Source organism: Trichomycterus rosablanca, chromosome 2 (genome assembly GCF_030014385.1).
Source record: "Trichomycterus rosablanca isolate fTriRos1 chromosome 2, fTriRos1.hap1, whole genome shotgun sequence".
NCBI classification, from domain to species: Eukaryota; Metazoa; Chordata; class Actinopteri; order Siluriformes; family Trichomycteridae; genus Trichomycterus; species Trichomycterus rosablanca.
Window position 1 is genome coordinate 401,179 of NC_085989.1, and position 11,169 is coordinate 412,347.

At 44.0% G+C, this 11,169-nt stretch overlaps 1 protein-coding gene across 1 annotated transcript; it reads left to right on the top strand.

The window, feature by feature from the left end:
* The first annotated feature begins 3,779 nt into the window (after nt 1-3,779).
* Nucleotides 3,780-11,169, top strand: gabpb2a (GA binding protein transcription factor subunit beta 2a). Its single transcript, XM_063009245.1, has 8 exons — nt 3,780-3,867; nt 5,288-5,402; nt 5,486-5,653; nt 6,312-6,506; nt 6,915-7,008; nt 7,101-7,256; nt 8,284-8,399; nt 9,041-11,169. Exons 2-8 carry the CDS (start codon nt 5,295-5,297, stop codon nt 9,284-9,286), a joined length of 1,083 nt encoding a protein of 360 aa, XP_062865315.1. The 5' UTR covers nt 3,780-3,867; nt 5,288-5,294; the 3' UTR covers nt 9,287-11,169.

The window sequence follows — 11,169 nt, forward strand, 5'->3', positions numbered from 1 at the left end:
ACTGTTGGCATAAGGCGGGTTGGGTTAATAGTTCATGATTTATGTATGTGTGAAATAGATTTAGAAACAAAATCTACAACTCAGATGCTAACACATGTTCATAGCCTGTCTAATAAAACAATTTAAATAAAAAAAATATTGAATATTTAATTGAAAAACAAAAAGCGATTTATTAATACCAGAAGAACAATCAGGGCTCAAATGGTGTACCTTTAAAGAGTCGACTCTCCTCATTAATTCGACTCCCTAGCGCTGGAAATGGAATTCGAATCAGAGTCGACTCCGTAATCTCAGGAATCGAACAGCTTTCAGTGAAGCAGCTGGTCTGTCGCCATAGTTACGCTGAATTCGCATACTAGCCTACTAGGTAGAATCCTAAACACGTTAATGGTCACGTGGTGCTGTGTATACTATGTAGTACGCTAGTATGCGGATTGATCTGGTGCTATAAGGGGCCGCTGTGCTCAGCCGTGACTGGATTATTACAGGGTGTGGTGAGGAGCTGGGTACTACAGACACCGACCATCACAGACTAAACACCTCCATCCTGCTCACTGACAAAAGAGCTTTCATTTTTAGAGCTTCAACAATCGAAAAAAGGTAAATCTTTTATATTTATATTTATATTTATGTATTTATATTTTTGAACTATAACCTGCTTCATCCATTTCTGTACAATGCTATAATCTGCATATATATATATATATATAATTGTACCTACATTCAAATAAATAAATGCAGATCTGACTTTATTGTATTTTACTGTTATTTATTTTTAAAATCTGTGTACTCAGTATTTTAGTGTGATATAAATATAAAAGTCAGGCGCTCTTTTCGGTTATATTTAGTCCAGGTCGGTCAGGAGGATCCAGCTTTAAATATCTACAGTCATCTGATCCACATACAGCCTTTATTTAGTGTTAATATTCATTTAAATACATTGTTTTTAATCCTGGTTTATTTCTGAAAAGCCGGATAATAATAAAGGTTATCAGTACTGATCAGCGGCCGGGTTGCCAGATTGGACGCGACTGCGTTTGGCCTATTCACAATAAAATCCCATAAACGTTTACTATCATAATAACGCGATTACATTTAGTTTGTCATTAAATATCTAAAGTAAAAATACAATCCTAAAAATGAAATGTTAATGTATGTAAATATTGATTACCGAAGAAAATCTCCATCGTTAATGTGAGCTAAAAAAGAATAGGGTGGAGTTTGATCATAGACCTGGCAACCGTGACTGACACTTACAAAGCAAAACCTGCAGATTCACGTTTATCAATATTTATGTTCATCAATAAGCTAATAAACTAACTTCATTTTACCAACCGTGAGGGTCGCGGTGTGTCTTGTTTACTTGGTGTGTGTGTGTGCGTGTGTTTATCTGCTTTGTAATAAACTGGTGACCAATTAACCGGACTCAGCGCGACCCTGACCAGGATAAAGCGGTGGTACAAAAGAGAGTTAATGAATGAATGAATTAGTGAGTTACTTAATAAATGAACGAATGATACTGACACATATTTAATTTGTTTTTATTTTATAGTTATTCTACATAAACATACATATAAGCATATAAAATAAAATACACTGTACACTGAAATATATAAAATACTTTATTATTTTTAAATATGTATTATTTATACTATAGTCTTATGCAAGAGTTGGGAACACCCCTGGTCAATTTCTATGTTTTGTTAGTTGTTGGAGTTAGAAATTGTGGGTTTGAATCCTTGTTCTGCCATTCAGCCACTGTTGGGCCCTTGAGCAAGGCCCTTATATGACAAATAAAGTCATTCTAGTAATGAACCTGCATTTACTAACGTCTCAACAGAAAAATAAATGAAAACACACGAACAATCTACCTTTATATCTTTCTTCTAACAGGGTTCCATGAGATTTGGGTTCTTAAACTGCTGTATCAGAGGGGTGCACAAACTTTTACATGAGACAGTGATTTAGAGTTTTAAATGTTCAGTTTGTTGTAGCATCACAGTTCTGTAAAACACTCTGACTTGAACCAACTCGCTCTCGATACTCTTCATTACAGAATAAAAATGTTGGATACTACGAGCAGCCAGTTCGACTCGTTCCTGTTCTGGAGGCAACCCATCCCGTCCCTGGATCTGTCAGAACTGGAGGATCTGGGCCTCATGGAATCCAAATCAAAGGGCGGAAGAAGCATGAAACAGGATTTTGATGACGATGATGATCTGTCTGAATTCTCCAGCGTTATCTACTGGAAGGAACCGATTTCCAGTATCGACCTGCTGGACTTCAGTCTGCTGCTGTGAGGATCTACAGGATCTCAGATCTGCTCGTCTCAAGTGTTTCTGCTCATTTATTTCATTTATACATTTCATTTATTTGTTTTTGGTGTGTAAAATTGTGGATTAAAGGAAATATTTGGCTAAAATGTGAAATTTCCACACAGTTTGCACAACAGTGCTCGATCAGCTAAACCACTGCTAACGTCAGAACGTTTATTTCTGTAGCTTTACACCAGAGCTAACAGACTAACGTAGCTAAAAGGCTAATGGAGGAGCGTATAGGTTTAATTTGGCTGAACTGTTTGTTGGCTTCAGGAATATTTCATCATTTCAGTGTTTATTCTGATCAAATGTGACAGAATGAACCCTCCCTCCAGTGTTACCGCGGCTGTTCAAATAAAGCAAAGAAAATAAAATCAAACATCCTTGAGCTCTGGCTTCTGTCTGGCTTCTTTCTTTCAGGTGCTCCTGTTTTCTTCTACCTTCCAAAACATGCCTGTAGGTGGACTTGCCACTCTAAATTAGCTGTAGTGAGTGGATAGTGTGTTAGTGTTCCATCCCTGCATTGTGTCAGGATCCTTCACAACCCTGACCAGGATCCAGTTCTTATTGAAGATGATGTGGTAGGTAGTGTGGGTGCTGCAGGATTCAGGGCACTTAAGTTCTTGCAGTAGGTGGACTGATTGCTCTCTGGACTCACTACAGATCTGCACAAGATAATGAATGTACAACTGGATTCATTATATGGACATTTTCACCACCACAGTTTCTCTCCAGGCATGGATAAACTAGTCCTGTTTATGGAGCTAGGTCATAGAAATACATAATAGAACATCAACTAAGCTGCTGGCCATATAATTTTAACTCAACAGCTTTTCAGAAAACCCACAGTATAACTTCGAGGTTCCAATAATTCAGTCACAAAAAGAGCAGTTACATAAATGATTGAAATACATGTCGCTTAGTTAAGTCAAGTTAAATGTACTTAGACAGTGAACTTTGTCTCAGAGCAGCTCTACAGATTCCAGCTCCAAACCCCCTGATGAGCAGCTGAGGGTGACAGTGGGAGTAAAAACACCCCAAATATTACAGAGAAGGAACCTTAAGAGGAACCAGATTCACCAGGGACCTTCATTCTGTGTGTATGGCCTAAATTACATAAACAGATACTACAGAGATAAAAAAAGAAAACTAATGATAACAAAAACGTTATACGTAATACAAGCATTATTATTATTATTATTATTGTTGTTATTGTTATTATTATCACGCTTATTTACATTATAAACAATATTAAAATAAACGTGTAAGTCATGCGCTGTGTTTAAAATCCTGTAAGGCAGCAGAAGAAGATGCAGCAGCCAATCCGAGTGAGCTTTATCTGTAATCCTGAATTCCCCCATGTGTCCTAGATAAGTGCACTACCTAGTGGATATTACAGGCTTTAATCCGCCCTACTTAGTGCACTCCGGATTCTGCTCTGATGTATTTGGGAGTGTGCGATCTCTCACAGAGAGTGTCCGTGTAAACTAGCAGAGTGAGAGAGAAGTTCAGTAAAAGTTCATTTAAAGTGACAATTGTTCCTGCACAGGTTTGTAAATATGATCAGTTATATATGTTTTATTTTAATAATTAATGGTTAATGTGCGAATGATCTAAGGGTAAAGATTTTTAGGCAGCTTTAGCGAGTTAGCTTGATGCTAACCAGGCTAACTACATGCACAGTGCTGCAAAGTTTCCACATTAAAGCTGCAGACAAGAAAACAGTTTATTATAACTTATAAATATTAAATATTATTATTATTATTTTAGCGAAGTTTTAATATACATGTGGACTTTCTGTGCTGCTTTGCTTGTTTGTTATTTAGTCACATGTTGCTCTAATGGATATATTTGTAGGGTATATTTTACTATATTTTATTTTAGTTTTCATGTTCTTAATTGCTTTTCTCTCTCGTTTTAATTTCATGTTTCCTAAATTGTAGGGTATATTTTACAATATTTTCTTTTAATTTTTTATGTTCTTAATATTTTATCTCTCTTGTTTGAATTTCATGCTCTTAATTGTAACTAAATGTTTGCAAGAAGTCTTTCTGAGGTTCTAGATCTCAGGAATGTTTTAATGCTTTTAATTAATTTATTTTATTTTATTTTAATTTTTTTTATGCAAAGCACTTTGAATTGCCACTGTGTATGAAAGGTGCTATACAAATAAACTTGCCTTGCCTGTAATGGACGTTATTATTATTATTATTATAAAATCATAATAATTATTAACATTATAATAAATGTATTATTTCAGTATTACTGGCTGTAATGTTGCAGTGTGTGAGAAGCTCTCAGTACAGCTACAGTTTGGAACTTGAGGAGATTTAATTTTTTCACACTGAAGCTGAATGAGACCAAAATCTGATAATTTTTCTCCCGTGTGACACAAACTTGTTATTTTATTAACAGTGTAAATAAAAATAACAAGGTAAATTGGGGATAAAATGTATTTTAATTTAGTTTTATTCCCAGTTCTGATCTGATTTACTCCAGTCCACTGCAGTCGGAACATTCCTATCAGAACTCGGGTCAGGGATGAGTCGGGAAGCTGTAGAGTTGTCCTGCACGGTCACACACACGTCACCCTACGGCAAAACCACAGACGTCTGATGTAATTAAAGTTATAATCGCTGGGCGCTTGGGTGGTTCGAGTCTTGGATGTGCTACCAGCCTGGAAGGGTACTGAACAGATCGAATTGGGCGTGTCTGATGGAGGGAAGGTGGGACGTGGGTTCACCTCCTCCTGTCTGGTGTCGGTGTCGGCACAAGTCAGAGTGAAGTACAGACAGAATAGCTCAGGCTTTCTGTAGGAATCTGTCCCTGGTAGGTGAAGAGCTGTGGCTTGTCCTGCTGACTTGGGTTCCCCGGGTACAGAGGGTAATTAGGTATCCCAAACAGTGAGGAAAAAAAACCTCTTCATAATAAAGTAGTGAACGTATTATACTCCTCGCCGTGTGTTTTAGGTTCCTGATGTCTCTGGTGGATCTGGGGAAGCGGCTGTTGGAAGCTGCTCGTAACGGCGAGGATGAAGAAGTGAGGAAGCTGATGGCGAACGGCGCCCCCTTCACTACAGACTGGGTAAGACGGCGTTCTCTCTCTCTCTCGTGTTAGCGCCGTCGTTCTGCGATGTGTTTTCTTTGAACGTTATTTTCCTCCGGCAGCTCGGAGCCTCGCCGCTGCACCTGGCGGCGCAGTTTGGACATCGCTCCACCGCCGAGGTCCTGCTGAGAGCCGGAATCTGCAAGGACGCCCGGACCAAGGTGGACCGAACGCCGCTGCATATGGCCGCCACGGAGGGTCACGAGCTGATTGTGGATTTATTAATCAGGGTGAGCGAACAGCATTCTGTAGAGATTCTCATTCATCTATATATAAACTTAGCCGAACTCTTTGTAGTGGGGTGCTGCCTCAGCTAAGCAGGTTTGGGTGTGTTTTAAACACTGTGGTGTGGCTGTACAGGACCAGTGGCTGCGATTGCGGCCTCTGCTGGCTGGAGGAAGCTCCTACATGAGAGATGGAAGATTCACAGACCGCAGTGTGCAACTCTCCGTACGCTATACTGCTCTCTGTGTGACTGTTCACTCAGGTCTGGCTTTTTCACAAACAGGGAATTGGATACGACTAGACTGTGAGGAAAAATGTAAGAATATGAAGTGATTCAGAAGCTCATTTGTGTTTGTTTAGACCTGAAGTATCGCTGGAAGCACTCGTGGCTTCAAAACCTCTTTAGTTAGTTGATATAAACAGTTTCTCTAATGCAGTGGTCCCCAACCACGGGGCCGCGGATCATTTTTTACTGGGCAATGAAAACACTGCTTCCATTTTCAACACACTTCAGGTGTTATTGTCGCCTATCACCACTAGGTGGGAGCGTTTCATTGCAGTAAAAAAAGCTCCATCTATTTTAAATCGCTTATATGAAACCGGTCCGTTGGGGAGCGCTGGGCTAACGGCTCTCGTTCTTTCTCCTTCGTGCTCGTGATGTAGAACGGCGCGGACGTGAACGCCAAAGACATGCTGAAGATGACGGCTCTGCACTGGGCCACCCAGCACGGCCACCACGGCGTCGCCCAGCTCCTCATCAAACACGGCGCCGACGTCTACGCCCTCAGCAAGTTCGACAAGTCGGCCCTCGACATCGCCGTGGATATTCAACACGCCGAGCTCGCCGGGCTCCTCCAGGTAACCTTCACCCTCTTCTCACTGTGATGGGATATACTCAGTTCCCCTCTGCTGTCTGAATCGGTGTGATCCGCTGTCTCGACCAGACAGTAGGAGGCGCTGTTTCGGCAGCCTCGGTTCAGATCTCACGGTACCACCGCTGACCGTGTGGACACGCCCCTGAGGTGTTTTAGCCACACCCCCTCCTAACAGGTGTATAAGCAGGTGATTGTGCCTCTGTTATGAGCTCCACAAAGACATGGCTGGATGGATTGAGGCATCGGGTATGACCCAGGCCTGAACGGGCACAAATGCCATCAGACATACTCCAAAATCCTGTGAAAAGTGATATGGATGCCCTAGGTGGTCATATGGTCATGTGTCCACATTCTAAAGTGTGTGTGTGTGTGTGTGTGTGTGTGTGTGTAGGAGGGCATGCAGAAGCAGGTGAACAGGAATGCCGAGGCAGCCATCGCTCCACAGTTCATCATCAACATCGCCGACCTGGTTAAACCACACACAGGTAACACACACACACACACACACATACACACACACACTTGCTCCGGTCTGTGCTGATGCGACCTGAACTGATCTGATGACGCTCTGACGCAGGTAACACGGAGGACGCCATCGCCGTCAGCGCTCTGGACCAACAGATGATGAACGATGCCGGTCAGAGAGTCGTAACCATAGTAACAGACCAGCAGGGACACCTACAGACGAGGCTCGGCCAGCCTCTCTACGTCACCATGCAGAACGGACGCCAAGGTAACACGGCACCCTCGTTTACAATGAAGTTTGGTGTCGTTTGGTGTAGGGCTGCCGCGATTGGTCGACCTAAGTTTATAAATGCTCCTTTTTAATTTCTACATCGTCTCCGTTCATATAAGCGTTCATATGATTCCCTCAGCACTACTCGCCGTGTGCAGGACCTCAGTCGTATCTGCTCCGGTCACCGGTTGGCAGCATTAAGCTCCGCCTTAAAAAACACCGTCTGCAGCCGTCAGAGGACGATCGTAGAGCTTTCAAATAAAAGATCAAAGTTCTCCACGACCCAAATCATCCAAAGTTTGGTGAAACTTAAACCTGGTACAGAACTAAAAGCTGGTTTGGTCACTGTGTAAAGCTTTGATGGTACCACAGCAGCACCGGCGCCGTGCTGCACGTCTATATCGTTTCATTACGCTGCTTAATCGTGGAGATCTTGGAACAGCGTATTTCTTAGCGAGTTCAGTCAGACCGCCGCCCACTTTACTGCGTCGGGCTCGAAGCACAAAAAGCTTCTCGTGTGAATGCGCCGGTAACAGCGTAACACTCAGCACCGTGTTTACATGGTTTAGAATGTGCAGTAAGTGTTGAGTGAATGTGGAGGTTAGGATCGGGGATCGTTCTGTCGTTACCGTACGCTGGACTTAATGAGACGCGGCTACATCTAACTATTTGATCTCTGCTATAAGGTGAAGCACGTTGCTGTGTGTACAGAACAGCATGAACACGAGCTGCACTCTGTTTAATATGGAGCACCTGAGAATGTGATCATATGAACATAAACCCTGTTTACATTTAGTTCTGGGTTAGATTATTATCACCTACAGTTTAGTGTTAGAATAAAAGAAGATTCAATCAGAATCTGAATGATATTAATCGTTTAGATGAATCGACTAATCGATAAAATAGTCTAGAGATTAATCGATAGAAAAATAGTGGTTAGTGACCGCCCTAGTTTGGTGGCTCTCGAGGGGGTTCGAATCTCTCCAGCTCTGGTAACCTGCTTTTGTTCTTTATGGTTCTGCAGTCTTGGCGGTTCCATCCACCCCCTACACACAGGAAATGGTGGACGAAGACGTAGAACCTCCGGTACGGAGGAGGAAGATCGAAGTGTCTTCTAATCACGTAGAATCCAGAGATACGGTGAGTAACGTACCACACACACTAGTCTGCTGGGTGGGAAAAGACGGGACTACAAAGTGGGCGTGGTGTTCGAGGCTGTGTAAGGACCCTGGTTAGTAGCAGAAGTGGAGGAACGTGGAGATCAGCGCGTGACCGACATCACGCACTAAAGTATGGGGGGGGCGGAGAAGGGTCGGTGGAGCGCGCATGCCCCGGAGGAAGGCCGTGTCACCATCGGGGTCTCCAGCAGAGGAGGAGGAACGGGCTATGACTAAACCTGGGGTCTTTGTGGTGCTGCCGGCCTAGCTGGGCACCTCCTGGAGAGGTTCGGCGCCTTTCCTTCGGCGACTCCTGCTGTTTGGTAAAGTGGATGGCGAGTGCGTGTGCCAGCGTGGGCGTCGTGCCACCTGAACTGGGTTCCCTTGTTTTCGTTCCTTCTGCTAATGGTTATAAACACGCCCCTACTGCGGCTCTCAAATGTAAACATGGTGGGAAAACGCTCTGCAGCTGTAGAGCCGGGGCGTGTCTGATGGATGGAAGGAGGGAGGGTGGGTTTAGGGTTCCTATTGTTTCTGTGGCAGCAGTGACACCCGTCAGTGTGTGTCAGAGAGGCCGGGTGCTAGTCCGAGTGAATGTTAACGAACCGCGTCTCCGCCCCGCAGGAGCAGCTCCAGCGGCGCCTGGCCGAGGCCAACATGGCGGCTCAGCTGTACCGGCAGCAGCTCCTGCAGAAGGAGCAGGAGGCCGAGGAGTACCGGCTGCAGCTGGAGGCCATCACGGAGCGGGTGATAGCACAGGAGGAGGAGTGCGTGGTGGGAGTGAAGCAGGAGGAGGAGGTGGTGCTGCTGACCGAGGGAGACGTGATGCTGAACACCGAGGAGATCCACTCCAGCCACGACATCTCATAACGTCTGGTCCTTCAGCCCCCCATCTCTCAACACCCCCCCACCCCCCCCCACACACACACACATATATTCCGAAATCATTTCCTCTCTGTGTGTCTAGATAAACGATGAACTTTATCTAGATGGTTTTGCTGTTCCATCATCTTCTACCTTCATTATTTGATGAGCTGCTCTAGAAAACCAACCGTCTTTATCTTTCATCAGATTACAATGCTGTGAAAAAGTATTCGCCCCTCTCTGATTTCATTATATATATATATAAATACGAGGGATCTTCAGAAAGTTTCCTCACGTGTATATTGTGGTTATAAGCGGTGAGGGTGGAGGAATCGGTCGTGTCTGAGAGACGCTTATTGTCCGGATTTGGAGACTGGAAGAAGATTTTCCTGTGGTGATGATGTGAAAGCAGCGGCGCATCAGTGGCTACGAGTTGGACCCTACGGCGCTGGAAAAATGCAATATATATATATTTTTTGTTTGTTTATGCATTTTCTCTCCTTTTTAACGCGTCCAATTACCCGATTGCATCATGCTTCCTCTCCACCAATGCCGATCCCCGCTCTGATTGAGGAGAACGAAGCTAACCCACGCCCCCTCCGACACGTCCTCGGCAGCCGTATGCATCTTATCACCTACACTTTGACGAGTGCAGTGCAGCTCAGCGTTGTGTACGGAGAGACACCAGTTATGAGAGAGGGACCCCATCCGGCTTAGTCCCGCCCATATCTGAACAACAGGCCAATCGTTGTTCACGTGGCCGCTCAGCCTCAGCCGGCAGGCAGAGCCGAGACTCGATACGATGTATTCCAGATCCAGCTCTGGTTCCAGCGTGTGTTTTTACCTCTGCGCCACCTGAGCGACTTAATGAATAGAGTTAAATAAGTGAGGGAACTTTTTGAAGATCCCTCGTACATGGTATACAAATATTTAGTTTTTGAATGAGACGTGAACACAAATAAACTTTTTTTATTTTTCTCTCTGGTCCGTGTACCTGATCCAGGACAGTTTTTGCACCGGATGCCCTTCATAATGCCACCCTCCTTATAGTATCCGGGCTTGGGACCTGCACCGAGAGTCCAGACTGTGATTGGGCCTCTCCAGAAGTGTAATTTAGTGTTTGAGCCATTCACAAGTAGACTGGGTGTGACGCTTCAGATCTCCTGTAGGATCAGGTCTGTACCTGGTATGAGAGGTGCATGCGCTGTGCTGCTCTCTGTGAGATTCCGTCTCCGACAGGTGAACAGGAGCTCGTCCGAGGGGCGTGTGTGATGATAATTTCATCCAGAGCGACTTACAGTACAGTGACAGTATACTGTCTAAGCAATTGAGGGTTAAGGGCCTTGCTCAAGGGCCCAACAGTGGGCTTGAACCAGCAACCTTTAACCGCTAGGCTACAGCTGTCCCTGATGTGATGCCGTTTGGGAGTTTGCAGCAGTGGATGGAGGTATAAACGGGATTAGATGCCGTTAGATGAAAGGAATTTAGGGAAGGACCCCCGTGTGGTTCAGATTTTCAGGTTCTGTTTTGTTTGTTTGGTCTGTAGATGAAAAATGAACTTTATACAGGACAGAAACGTGTCGCGTCTTTTTCTACCCTGATTTTTATGATCCGTTCTGATAAATGATCCACAAATGTATTATTTTCTATTTTATTTTTTCCTGATTCTTGTGTTATGAAATCAGACGGGGTTTAGTTTTAGACCCCGGCTTCTTCAGGACCGACTGTGTGAGCGCGCCGTGATCTTCAGGACTGATGTGTACAGATGTTTCTCTATACTGAAGATGAACAAACGTGCAGGACTTTTTTTATATCTGAATTCTTATTTTTGTAACGTGTTTACATGATCGGAGTGTCGCCGCGTCCTGATAAACGAAAGTTAAACCGGA

What these genes read in the sequence shown, in the direction of transcription:
- gabpb2a (XM_063009245.1), top strand. Translation starts at nt 5,295, where the DNA reads ATGTCTCTGGTGGATCTGGGGAAGCGGCTGTTGGAAGCTGCTCGTAAC. An exon ending in AGCTCGCCGGGCTCCTCCAG is followed by an intron (nt 6,507 to 6,914) that starts GTAACCTTCACC and finishes GTGTGTGTGTAG; the next exon opens with GAGGGCATGCAGAAGCAGGT. An exon ending in ACGTAGAATCCAGAGATACG is followed by an intron (nt 8,400 to 9,040) that starts GTGAGTAACGTA and finishes TCCGCCCCGCAG; the next exon opens with GAGCAGCTCCAGCGGCGCCT.